This window comes from Epinephelus moara, chromosome 8 (assembly GCF_006386435.1).
Source record: "Epinephelus moara isolate mb chromosome 8, YSFRI_EMoa_1.0, whole genome shotgun sequence".
Classification (NCBI taxonomy): domain Eukaryota; kingdom Metazoa; phylum Chordata; class Actinopteri; order Perciformes; family Serranidae; genus Epinephelus; species Epinephelus moara.
Window position 1 is genome coordinate 7,350,908 of NC_065513.1, and position 14,509 is coordinate 7,365,416.

Sequence of the window (14,509 nt, forward strand, 5' to 3'; positions counted from 1 at the left end):
CGGTAACACTCCAGGGGGTAGCACGTAAAAGACTCCGTCCCAAACTCTGACTCTTCTAGCGTAACACACACTTCATACACACATACTCACTTACAGTACCCAGCGGGGCAGCCCTCCCCCTCTCTGCTCCAACACTGACTGACAGCTGACTTCACTCATTCACACTCACCACTGCCCCAGGGCCGCTACCATATGCTATCTACAGAGATAGCACTGGTGATCTGAACCGGTCAGTGGCGAAAAAAAGCACTTTTATACGGGACGCATTTGCCCCCATTACCGTTATAGTTCGTTTCGCGGCTCAATACTGAACTGATTTTAGAACGAGTGGTACCCATGAATCTTACGCACACATACACATGGGGAAATAGTGCCCAGGTTGAAAAATACCGAAGTTGTCCTTTAAGGTTAGAATATATGCATAACTAAAGACCAGCAGCCCGAGAGTGAGAACGCACAGAATCAGAAAGGGATAAAGAAAATTGGGGGATTAAGAGAAGCTGTAATTTGTTGCATCAGAAGATCAATACTAGAGTTTGTAGATTGAATTTGACCTTAAGTCACCTTCTGTCAAGTTATAAGATTGAGGTTATGTGTAATGACATGATAAAGGAGAAAACGGATCACTTCAAAGCTCAGGGTAAGAGGGGATAAACACTTTGATGTCTCTGACAGCGACCCACTCTGAGCTATGATTCTATCTGATGTGAGGGGGCAGCAGCTGGGGACAAAATTGAATGATGTCAAGTTGATGGAGTGAAATGTGATTCCTCAAGACAAAAAGGAGACAGTGTATCCAAATGCTTTGATTGAAGGCCATTAAGTCACCATTTTTTACAAAAACACATGGGTGTAAAAAGCATGTAGTCTGTGTTAAAACATTACACTGGCTTTAAAAAGTGAAAAACATTAACACGGACTACAAGAAAATAATCTGGGAAATGTGTGGTCGATATGTTTCCAACCTATCGTTATCCTGTTTGATGTAATATGTCTTTATTGACCTTTATGTGAGCAATCTAATCAACTGTATCAAGTTAGATTAACTGATATTACAGTTGAAAGCTTCCCAGCTAGGGCACAACAGACTGCTGCAACAAGTTTACTTTAAGGACACACTACGTTTGAGGGATTTCACCAAATCTTTAAGAGGTTTGAGTGGTTTGCAAAAAAAAAAGTGGCTTAAAAGGAAGAGAAAAAAAGAGTGGTCAACATCCATCTATCTATCTATCTATCTATCTATCTATCTATCTATCTATCTATCTATCTATCTATCTATCCATAATGAATTGATTGATGAATACATTTTTAACTAAACTAAGTTTTGTAAACTTTGAAACCCAACCACCACCCCTTTACCTAGGGGACTTTGATCAATTAGAAATTGAAAAACATGTTTTATAAATTGAAAGATTCTGTTTTGCATTGTAAATAGAAATTATTTACATTAAAGATATACAGAAAATATATTCTTTATCTTGATTTCTTTAGTCTAAAATTCCAATGTAACTGCATTTGTGTTCATTTATATTTTGACTGGGTTTTATAAATGATGGAAAGACAGACACAGACAGACTTTGATGAGTACGTTGTGGGGTTTTGAAAGAAATCCAGCTGCCCATCAGGCTTTTTGTCTCGCTGCTCCCAAGTTTCCCAAACTGTTGGATTTGTCAACGGATAGACGGCTAGTTGCGTTCACATTGAAAACATAGAATTATGGCCCAGCATTAGGCATATGAACTAAGTACAGATGCTGTTGTTTTTCATAAGAGGATATTCTTGCAGATTTAGAGGATGCACAACACATTCTGAGGGGATATTGCTTGAGATCCAGAGTCAGGTATTTCCTGTCATTGCGCTGATAATCTGAACTCATCTGGAGGAGGTGAAAGGGGCATTTTGTCATGTTTATTATCAGTACGCAATTTGTTAATTTTTAGATAGAACCCCCATCACCACCATCTGTCATTGGACTTGTCTTATGATTCGGTTATTCAGTGCCACATAAAATATCTTTATTTTCTGTGCCCCCAGTTTGGTTTTGAGTGGGTATGTTTGCCGAAAAGATGCTCTGTGCTTTGTCACGTAGTGGCACTTCATGTTGCTGCTCTTAGTAATCGCTATCGTCTTGGAACAAATGATGAGACATACTGGTTGTTGAACTGGCCATGGGAAGACTGAACATGTAAGAGTCTGTCCATTCTTCATTAAAAGCTCTGTTTTCATTTTCTTTTTTTCTCTCTTTAGAACACGCCATGCCAGAGAGTTGAGGGAGATCTCAATGAAGCATGTCCTGCAATAGCTCAATAGTTCTGCTCAATAGTCCTGAGAAGAAGTCTGATCAACAAAACACCTGTGTAGATGTACCATGTGTGTTTATGGGGCAATGATGGGAATTCAGAGTTGATGGGGTAGATACATAAACAATGTATGGAGGGCAGGTGGCAGGGGCACAGTGGCCAATAGAGTGATACAGGGATGACTTTTTTTGTAGGCCAACCTGGAAGTTAGCGTCACCCTGGTCCCGTCATCAAAAAGCATACGGGATTTTTCCACTGGATTTTGGATTATTACAGAAAATAAGCTCTGTGGCAAACACACGTTTATGATGCTTATGTGTTTTGTTCAGCAAGATAATCTTCACAAATTACATCACTGAGTTGAGTGTTAATGTGTGAGGTCAATCAATAGTGCATTGCTGTTCTACTTGGGAATTGTAGGCTAGTCAATGATGGGACGATGAGACAGCACCTGGGTGTGTAAAAATGTTGTATCATTTATTGTCCATGAGAAGCAGGGAATTATTGGTTATTGGTATCAGTTGAAAAAATCCATATTGGTGCATCCCTAGTATTTACTGATGCATTTTACATCATATAAGTCAGCTCTGAGGTGTTTCTACTCAATACTAATATTAATTACCAACGACTACCAATGTTTTTTTACATCAGAATTTATGATTAATCTAAAATTAAACATCAGGATGTGAGGTACACATCTTAATGTTTATATGATTAAGGTGCCAAAGTGCATTACAGCAACAAAATAGAGCTTGTTTATCTCTTGTTTAGGGAGAGAAAGAGAGAAATTCTCTCAGATGTCCTCTAAGTTAAGGAAGGTCAGCAGTCATGTTGTAACCAATCACATCACCAGAGCAGGGGCCCTAATTAATATACGGCACACTGCCTTCACTAACAAGCTGCTTTTTGATAACCATCCCCATTCAAGCCACTATGATACAAGCACTGAATACTACATGTCTTGTCCCTCAGAACCATTGAGCTTTCAGAGCAGCATCCTTCATACACTGTCCTTAATTCATTAATGGATACCCAGCGGCTGTTGAAATGCTTAATGGACATGCATTAAATCAACATGGCCACCCATCCAATCTTAAACTACAAAGCTCATTAGCCCCCGACTGCCTGGGGCACAGAAACAGGACCTCTTTCTGAAGAATAGCTGCTTAATTATAGCAGAGCCTTTGATGCAGGCTGTATTGGTTTTCTGCACATATTAGCATGTAGCTCAGTTGTTTACAGTGTCAATGGAGATAATCTAATAAAAGGGACAATGGGCGGGAGGTGTGTAAATGAGCAACACACGATATGATCACCTCGATTGTTATAATAACTGTTGCATCAGTGTTTTATTTTCACTGATGTGGTGTCAAAATTACAACTTAAGTGTATCCACTTTTATCTCTGATATATTGTAGCTGTAGTTGATGGGTTTTGAACAGTACAACTCTTTCATTAGAAGTCAACTAGCTGAGGCAGAGTGCAACAATCCTACTAAAATTCCAAAAACTAAACTGATGAGTACGTTGACTCTGCTTTCAGAAAAGGGTTGAATAACAGAAAAAGAAAAAGACTTCCTGTTTTCAGAGTTACCTATTGTCCTGTTTTTATGGTCAGCCCAAAGTGCACAAATCCACTACTGACTGGATGGATGGATGGATGGATGGATGGATGGATGGATGGATGGATTGTTTGACTGACTGACTGATTGGTTGACTGATTGACAGATTTTAGCAGCCATTTCTCTTGCAATTTTTGAAAAATGTTCTTAAAAGTCTAATTTAGGCAAATCAATACACTGCTAAAATTAAGCAGAGACAATTAAATTCCAGTTTTCAAACAACCATCCAGTCTCTAGTGTTATCTTGATGATCCTATGGAGCCTTGTTTTGTTCTGATATGTAGGCATGTGTAAGGTTTAACATTATATTGTTAACTGGAAATTATGTGACAAAGGATCTCAGGCATGGTTGCAGAAAAGTAATTTGGAAATTGCAGAGAGATAATGTGTCAAGTAGTGTAACAAAGTACTTCCTACAGGTGGTAAATAATTAAAGAAATGCATTTATTTCCAAAACGTAATGAGTAATGTCTTATGCATTTGTGTTTTTAAGTTATGACCTCAACACTGTTCATATACGACAAATAATGTGGCTCTGCAGACCTCACAGAACAATAGTATGACTTTCATTAAAGATATACAATGCAGGATTTTCCTAAAAATAACATGTATAGACTCTTACAGACGTAATCCCTCTCGATCATCACTTCTCACCCACTAGAAGTGTGTGGCAGTGTATTTCTTTCTGCAGAGACCATGCCCTCTGCCTGTATTTTAATATCTTCTTATGTTGCTGTGTTTGGGACATTTATGGGTGTGTAGCCCCACAGAACTCAGGTAAGGTTAGAGCTTAATGAAAAGGTAGCAACCAGGTGCCAATGTGTAAGCAGCAGACATCCAAGACACACAGAGCTGGAAAAAGAAAAAGAAACAAAAAAACAACAGCACAAAACAAAACAAAAAAATGCAAATATACAGTTGCATGCAAAGGTCTGGGCATCCCTGGTCAAAGTTTCATTTACTGTGAGTAGCTGAGTAAGTAGAAGATGAACTGATCTCCAAAAGGCTTCTAGCTCTGTGAGATTCTTGGTCTGTCTTGCACACACTGCTCTTCTGAGGTCTTTCCATAGATATTTAATGATGTTTAGGTTGGGGGACTGTGAGGGCTATGGCAAACCCATTAGCTTGCGCTTCTTGAGTTGGTCCCTTGTGGATTTCAAGGTGTGTTTAGGATCATTGCCATCCTGTCTTCATCTTTAGCTCTTTTACAGATGGTGTGATTTTCCCCCCAAAAATCTGCTGGAATTTAATTGAATCCATTCTTCCCTCTATCTGTGAAATGATCAATTGATCCCTGTGATTAACAGTTGGACAGGTGTTCTGTTCATGAAATTCTGCACCCTTTTTCTCCAAACATACCTTTGTTCATTGTGTCAAAAAAGTTCTATTTTAACTTCATCAGTTCATAGAAAAAGAAAAGCATCAGGCTTGTTTAGATGTTCCTCTGCAAACTTCTCACTAGAGTCCTGCGCTGGAGCCCGAGGCCCGAGGGGCCCGAGGGGCCCGATGGCCGGGCTTCGGGCCAATTACCACATCATTACCTTGGACACGGGCCAGGCTCGGGCTTTTTTTTTAACCTGCCAATTAGAGAGGTGTGTGTTTGTGTTTAACCGATTTAAACGGCAACACTTGAACGCAGGAGCCGCTGTGCCTCTCCCTCTCCGCTGCACGTCACTCATCATATTGTAGCGTCCGCCAGGACGTGTGGAAGGATGACGCAGTTATTCGGCAAACCACCGTTTGTTACTGAACAGTACAGGTTACTGTTGGCTGTAACCACGCCAAAACAACCACAAAACAAGGACTTAGCTGTAACGTTAACTCGAACCATGCACTGCTGCTCTCTCCTCCAGCTCGCTCCACACACACAAGCACGCGCACTCACACAGCCCTCATCCTCGTCACTCTCGCACCCCGCTCACAGAACATTGACGTTACAACAGAACATTCACTGCAGGGTCGCTACAATATTTTACTGATCCCATTCATAAACACTGTGATAAGGTTTGTTTTGTTCGTGTTTGTAGCTTAGGCTTGGATAGACGTGTTTATTTGTTAATAGACCTGCCACCTACAATTTGCAATATCAGGCGCTGCAGTTGCATCGCGCACAGTCACTTCAAAAAACAAAATAATCAATTAAACAGCCCCGAAAATGCTTCAAACACTTTTCTAAATAATCTTAATATTGAAAGGAAATGAAATATACCCACTTATGCCATTAAAAGTGCTTAGATAAGGTCGGAGGTCTATAACTGCACATATAGACCTCCGACCTTATCTGGGTATATTTCGTTTCCTTTCAATATTAAGATTATTTAGAAAAGTGTTTGAAGCATTTTGGGGGTTGTTTAATTGATTATTTTGTTTTTTGAAGTGACTGTGCGCGATGCAACTGCAACAGTGCGCAGCAACAGTTGACAATTCTCACTAAATAGGAGAATACAGTCATTAAGTTAAATAAATTCATATTTAACTTTATCCTTTCAATCAAAATATAATGAATATAGCTTAATACCATGCTAGAAACCCCAATTTAACTATTTTAATGTCTGCAACATTAACAGCCTACATGTTGTTATAGAAGATAATAAGATAATAGGCCCAGATAATAGGCCCGTGCAGGGCACTACTTCTCACACTGAATTTTGTGGTGAGGACACAGGAAAGGTTTTCTTCTGATGATTCTTCCATGAAGGTCATATTTGTACAGGTGTCACTGCACAGTAGAACAGTGCACCACCACTCCAGAGTCTGATAAATCTTCCTGCAGGTCTTTTGCAGTCAAACAGGGGTTTTGATTTGCTTTTTTAACATTCCTATGAGCAGCTCTCTCTGAAAGTTTTCTTGGTCTCCAAGACCCCAACTTGACCTCCACAGTTCCTGGTAACTGCCATTTCTTAATTACATTATGATCTGAGGAAACAGCTCCCTGAAAACTCTTTGATATCTTCTTATAGTCTTCTCCTGCTTTGTGGGCATCAGTTATTTTAGTTTTCAGAGTTCTAGGCAGCTGTTTAGAGGAGCCCATGGCTGCTGATTGTTGGGACAAGGTTTCAGGAGTTGAAATTTGCATCACCTGGCCTTTCCTAACGATGACTGTGAACAAGCCATAGTCCTAACAAGCTAATTATGGTGTGAGACCCTGGTAAAAATTTGAGTGCTCAAATTTCTTGCGGTACCCAAACTTTTGCATGGTGCTCCTTTCCTTTTTTTTTCCACTCTGAAATTATACAAAACAAAAATCATACACTAATCTTGCTTAAAATGTTGAAAAGCATGTTTCATCTTTAACTTCATGCCTTTTGGAGATCAGTTCATCTTCTAGTAACTTAACTATTCACAGAGAACAAATTTTGACCAGGGGTGACCCAATTCTTGCATGCCACTGTAGGAAGACAAAATGCCAAAGAAAGGGAATCTGGGGTTTGCTTTTACTTTCACTTTTGCTAGTGAGTATGTTTCCAAACAGTAACCAACAATCCTGCATAGTGTACCTTTAAGGCTGTCATGATGTCGTTAATTCCTGAATACAGAGCTGAGCCCCTGCTGTGATGCTCCAGAGAAGCAGAGTTGTTCATAGGAAGCGCAGATAGAATCAGCAAACAGAATGATAAGCATGTGTGTGTGTGTGTGTGTGTGTGTGTGTGTGTGTGTGTGTGTGTGTGTGTGCCCGCGCGTATGCATGCATGTGTGTGTACTGTAGCAGCGTGTTTCAAAGGTGAATTTTCTGTCCTCTCAACCAAAAGACGAGAAAAGATTTCATTTCTAGATCAGAGGAATTTTGTTGGGTCTGCCAGTGGTGATGTGTGTACCGCACTCCAATCTGTGACTGCACTCAGACATGTCCATCTTTAGAACTTATTGATCCTTGAATGTTTAAAATATAAAACCCCATCATGATGAGATAATTTCATAAATTTCCAAGGCAGTTTAAGTTGTTGAAATAAGCTTCCTCAAACATGTAAACATGTATCTTATTAGATATAAGAGACATAAGAGATTAAAAGACATCATTATTTTTTCTACAAAATACTTCATTCTCCACTGAAAAATGGCTTTCAGGGTAAGGTGTTTCCAAAGCTATAAACCATCTGGCAGGCACTTGTGATGAAGCATAATAGCAGCTTACAGACCAATCCACATACAAACAATGCTTGTAGAGGCACTGATACACATGCTTCCATTTCATTAATCCACACTATAAGGCACCAGTGACCCCCAAGACCCCTCACTTTTATTTACTCCAACAAGTTTTTTGCCTGTATAGAATAACAACTGCAGCATACTTGGTTTTGCACACCTTATTTTTCACAAGCGCCACTGGAATTATGTGTCTCCAAAGATGCATGCAAAAATTTCTGCAAACCTATAGACAAAGACTGTTACAGGTACACTCTCAGAGATAAGGGTGCTAAGTAGAACCATATAGGGTTCTTCAGCTTGCCTCCAGGGGAGAAATTTTATTTGGGTTCCTGGTTGAACCTTTTATAAAAGTGCCACCCGGAAGTCTTTCAGAGAGTTTTACCTAAAACCCAACATAAGGGTTGTACCAGTAACCATCTGTGCAAGGTTTAAGGTTCTACAGCAAACCGTTCTATGGAATTATGGTTTAACCCAGAGTTTTCTCTAGGGGGCTATCCAGAACCTTTCCACCTTCTAAGCGAAGGTGCTAACAAGCAGAGTTGGGTATAGTACTTTGACTACTTTTTGCAGTAACGAGTAACCTAACGCGTTAGTTTGCTGTTTGAGTAATCAAATACTTAAGTACATTTTCAAACAAGACATCAGTTACTTCTGTTACTTTTAGAATGCTGGTCCTTCAGCTCCAAAACAGCAACGGCTGTCGTTTGGTTCTAATAACGGAGATAACGTTAAACCTATCAGTCTGAAAGAAGCCACGGAGCTTGTGGCTCGCTACGTGGTCGGAGAAATGCTGCCGTTGTCTACGGTGGAGTCTAAATAGGTGGAGTAGGACTCGCTGACAGACATATTTCAGACTCAGGACTTGCATTATGCCTGGTACACGCTACACGCTGGTACTCACCAATTATCCCCGGTCGTCTTTCACGGCGTGTGTGATGTCATCGGGTTATTCTTGTCCTATTTTTATTACTTTCACTATTATTTGAGTCACTGTGTGTGTTCATGTGCCAGCCGACATGTTGTTGTAGTCACCTAAAAGCGTCAGCAGATGGCAGGAGCTACATTTGAAGCGCCATAAGTAAACTATCAAGCTACTGTATCTTCCACAGGAAGTTCTGACAAATGTTTCAGAATAAAAGCCTATTTAGAAAATGGAGGGATTCTCTCAGCCGAGGTTATAAGGGGCTTTTAATTTGAAACAAGTGTTGAGTTTGAAATGACGGTGCGATATGTTAACTTTACAAAGACAACGGAGCGGATAAAAAGTAAATATATAAACACACAGAGGGATTAATAAATAACGGACCGTCTATAATGTAGTTTGTTTCAAATGAAGCTGGGAGCCTCTGCAGTTGTGGTGAGTAAAAGCTCCGCCGCTATTTGTTAATGTTATTACTTTATGTCCGACCGTGAGGATGTACCATTGTTTGCTAGCTTGATGCTAATGACAGTAACGTTAACTCAGCGGGTTGACAAAGTGCCTCTGCTGTTTCACACCATCATTTCCCCCTTTTACTCTGTGTGGTAACATCCCTAGAGGAAATCATTATCCCTTGGGATTCTTTACTCTGTCAGTGATGCAGTGGATCTACCTCTACCATAATGCTCATTAGCAGAGTGGACAGTATCTCTGCAGTAAAAATAACTGATTACGTTGATTCCAGATACAGACACATCTACATTTAAAAATACCATTTGAAACACAGGCAAACATCTGAATACTTGAGGGTGATGCTCTTTTATCACCTGAGCTTTTTAACAATCCTTGAAGAACTCTTTCTTCAAAAGAGGATTCTTGGCATGAAAAGGTTTCTTAATAGAACCCTTTGTCTCACAAAGAATCCTTTCTGCAAAAATTTTTATTTTTTTTTTGTGGTTGAAAGGGGTGCTTAATGAAACATTTAGTCTTCCAAAGAACCCCCTGAAGAACCCTTTCTTAAAAAACAAAAATGGTCTGGTGTAGAAGCTCATTCTTATTTTCTAAGAGTGTACGCAAGTTGAATCAGTTTCTCTCAGGGGCAGGTTCAGAAAGAGATGAAAAAACATAAAGGTCATACAAGCTGTACATATGACAGAAATAGCCACACAAATGTCTCCAAATGACCCCATTCATGTTTGCTCTTTGCGTCTGGAATGGAATAATTCGGGCTTAAGTTGATATGCTTGAATTATTATATCATACGAATGAAAGTTCAACTAGGATATTAAAACAACTTAAACTGATGTAATGCAACTAAAGAGGGCCTGCCAAGGAAGACAGAAGGACGCTTGATATTACTGATGTTAAAAAATTGCGGTTATTTTAAATTGGTGAGGAGACTGCCACCCAAATGTTTAATGTGCAAATGTGAACCTCTGAGGTATCGTCTGTCTGATGGTCCCTCCTGTTCTGCATTATGATTGGTAGCAGTAGGATGGACTCAGAGTGCATCAGTTATCAGGATAGGGAAAGGTTATTTAAAAATTTTAAATGTTTGGTCTTGGGGAGGATATAAAATCATCTGAAGTTAAAAGGCTGAAGTCCAAGTGAAGTCACAAGTTAATAGTTATAAAGTCATAAAGTCAAAGTCAAGTTGCAGGTCTGTTTTGATTTTGTTGAGTCAAGCCCAAAGTCATTAGATTAATGACTTCAGTCTGATGCTATTCCCACCTGTTTAGGGGGTCAGAAAAAAAAGACATGCTCACAGATGGGGATACAGCGTGTTGGAGTGTAGAGTCTGTTAGCCATGTCAGTAACACATATACAATGTAAAGTGTGTTCATATGCATATTCCATTCTTACCTTTCCTAATACAGGTGTGGCTCTGCCTGAAGATGGTCTGCAACAAAGAAGAAATACAAACATATTTAAAAACAAATTATATTTATCCTACAAACAAGATGAATTTAGAGCAGCGCATAAAATAAAAGCATAAGCATAAGTGCCTGTATGCCTCAACAATTCTTATGCATGTGGAGCATTAAAACACAACAACAACATTACAACCTAACCCAGCCTGAGGCACTGAGGCAGCATGAGTTTAATGATGTGTGGAGAGGGGAGCCATCTTGTATGACTTCCAAGGCAGCAGCAGGCAGAGAAATGTATACCTCCCCAAATTCTCAATCAGGGCCAGCTCCATTAGGGCCGGGAGACAGATGGATGAGGATGAGGGAGGGAGGGGAGCATAGAAATAGAATGAGATTAGAATGGACTTTGAACTGTTAGCCATGGTCATTTGACTAGTTCAAAAGAAAATGGGGATTGTTGTAAGTTGTTATGGTGACAGCACATGTCATTGGGGCTGTAATGACAGTGTTACACAGTAGTTTGAGAACTATTTTTTGGCCTGCCATATGGAGATATAAAGCAATTAAATCTAGAAATCTATAGTTCCTCTCGAGCAGCAAGGAAAGGAGATAGAGCTTAGACGCTTCTCCATGCTTCAAACGACACCACTGCTTGTTTGGTCAACACATTCTCACTCCGACGTCATCTCATATTGACATTTGGTCATAGACTTTCCAAGTCGACATATGACCTGCAAAGTACCCTGGGTGCATTGGCTGTTGTCGTTCTGGGACGCCATGTAAACTTCAACCTGTAACATGCAATGTCCGTTTTTAAAAATACACTTCTATTTTTACAGGAAATGTACGGTTTGCATACAGTCTCTTTCAAAATAAATGTACTACGTCAGTACAATACAGCTAATGGCCGTTTTTTTCCCTTCAACAACAAACGCACATGGTTACACTTTGCCAACTCACACATGTGTTTGGGTTTGGGCAACAAAAGCATGTGGTTGGGTGTAGAAAAAAAGAAAAGGGGTGTGGCTTTACAATCTTATGGGAAGCAAACACCGGCCTCCTCGGGGAAAGTTGGTGGTTGTTTGACCCATCCACCACCACTCCCACCTGCCCTACTCAGATTTTCAATGAAAACAAATGTGTGTTCTACCTTTGTTATTTTTTTATGGAGCAGGATCTTCATGCATTGCTTTGCTGTCAAACACGATCCTCCACTTTAGGGAAAAGTTTTCATGTCCTGGACCAGTGATTCATTCATTCATTTGGTTGATTCATTTGAGAACCAAACTAACCATGGAGTGATAATACATGCCCTAAAATTCCCCCATTGGTGGGTCACACACATAACACGTCATCAAAATGTCACACCTGTTTCCCACCCTGCTGGCTTTCCCTTTTAAACAGACGTGAATTTAAAGCTGTCACTACCTCCACTGCTGGCTTAAAGGGGAGACTGGAGACAACTCTGTCCCCCCATTCCACCATTAAGGCCCAATCCCAATACACCCCTTAACCCTACCACTTGCCCCTACCCCTCCGTTTTGCGCGTTCACGCGTAGGAGTAGGGATGTCCTGATTCTCATTGAGGCAGAGGGGAAGGGCGGAGTGCTAGGGCTATATGGCCCTCCAAACGGAGTTTTTTCAGAGGCACACTTCAAAGCGAGTGCTACGAGAAATCTCCCAGAATGCCTTGCGAATCACCGGCAAGATTGCAGGGAAGGCTTCACAGGCAATGAAAGAAAACCATAAATGTAAGTATTTTCTTCGTAACTAAAGATTTAAAGACTATGATAACCATCAGAAATGTCGTTTCAATGTATTATATACATTTGTTCTAACAAACATAACAAAAAAAAATCGCTAGTTGTGAGGTTTCCCCGGCAACATACTTGTCGCGTCTTTTTATGACGTCACTGACGACTAATGATGACGTTTCCGGGTATGAAGGGTTGTCCCATTTCATAGGGGAATATTTCAACCCCTACCCCTTGTAACTTTGTTGCAAGGGGCAAGGGGCAAGGGGCATTCGAAAAAGAGGGGTAGGGGCGAAAATGAGAAATGGGATTGGGCCTAAATCTTTCATACATAGTGACGAGACAGAATAATGGCACAACATAACTCTGGTGTATTGGGATTTAAGCAATGTAGTTCTGATTATATTGTAGCAACTGAAGCCACATGTTAATTGTTTGTGTTTGAGCCTTCAGGCATGCCTCAAACCATTCCTCTTCTGAGGTTTCCTCCTGTAAATCTAGCCTCCAGCTGCTCCAGTAGCCTTTAAGTTTATCTTCTGAACGCCCAGCTGTGTTATCAGTGAATGTTTTATAGAGCAGTATTATCTGTCCCATACCAACAATGTGTTTCATTGTAATGTTTTCCAGAATTGAGAGAGTGGCTGATTAAGTGAGTGATTTTGGGATACGAAATAAAACTTTCTTGTTTGTATAAACTTGAAGAAGTCCATTGAAGGAATATTATACTTTTCTTGTAGTCCAGTAAATGACATCAGCCTTCCATCGATGTACAGATCCTTAATCCTGCATAATCCTTTGATCGGTCATGTCTTAAAACCATTATCTTCTGTTACGGATATAAATTTGCTATTGGCCAAATGGGCATGAAACTTGAAAGTAGAGGGGTTTATCCAATATCTCCCAGGTGTATACAATATTTTATAGAAAGGGATTTTGTGTTTTTTTCCCTCAGCCTGATTGGCTCAGAAGAGTAAAGGTGACTGCTGCTATTTGGTAACCTTTGAGCTGAGCATGTCTCAATCTTGACCCAAGCTGGAGGTTCATCTGGGGAGAAGTAGCACATGGCTGCTTTGAGCTGTGCTGCCCAATAATACCTGTACCTTAATAGTTAACAGCTTCTGAATACAATTCTTTTTATCAGAGGAAAAAAATAGTATTTGACCCAGATCTGTTAACCACATGGGGAAACAAAGAAGCACAGCTCAGTTATCAGTTATAATGATGTCTCTGGTCCAGTGCCACTGACAGTTCTAGTAATCATTGCATATGGCAAATAGTCACACTGACTCAGTATAATGCACTCACCTTGTACTGCAGGTACTGGCACTGACACTAACGTGGACGCCAGCATTGACAGTGGGGTTCATAACAGAACTTGGGTTAGCTGTAGCATTGGTCTCAGCTATGGCCTGACTGCAGATCCATTTGGTCTCATCAACCACTGTGCGTGCATGAGGCAAACGACCCACATCCCTCACTTTCATCAGCAGGTGGTGTCCTGTTTTGAGGATGTGAACTGCCTCGTCGTGGGAGATGGTGACAAAACTCTGACCATTCACTTCCAGGATCTGGTCACCCACCTGCAACAGAACAGTAGAATTAAAGATACAGACATCAGGGCATGAAAGATCTAGGGCTGTAGTCAACCAAAGAAAATGTTGGTCGACTAAAGTCGCACATAATTGTCAACTAATCGATTAGTCGTGGGGGGAAAAAAATCTGCACGTTATATTTACTTGTGCGGTGGTGTGTCTGTGTCACTCTGCAGTTACACCTCCAAAGCACTAGTCGGTGGTGGAGGACTGTGTTAAGTGCTGTAAAGTTTAGTTCAAATCAAACTTTATTGATATAGTTGATTCAAAACACACATTAAACACACATTAAATATGGCTTAATAG

General features: G+C 40.3%; 1 protein-coding gene across 2 annotated transcripts in view; it reads right to left on the minus strand.

Moving 5' to 3' along the window:
* LOC126394514 (whirlin-like) overlaps positions 1-14,509 on the minus strand; it is a 139,729-nt gene that overhangs the window by 30,531 nt on the left and 94,689 nt on the right. For both annotated transcript variants that reach the window (XM_050051357.1, XM_050051356.1), the window contains exons 4-5: positions 13,917-14,191; positions 10,850-10,886 (exon numbers count right to left, since the gene is read on the minus strand). In XM_050051357.1, coding sequence (XP_049907314.1) covers positions 10,850-10,886; positions 13,917-14,191 — 312 coding nt within the window. The remainder of the gene's footprint in view (positions 1-10,849; positions 10,887-13,916; positions 14,192-14,509) is intronic.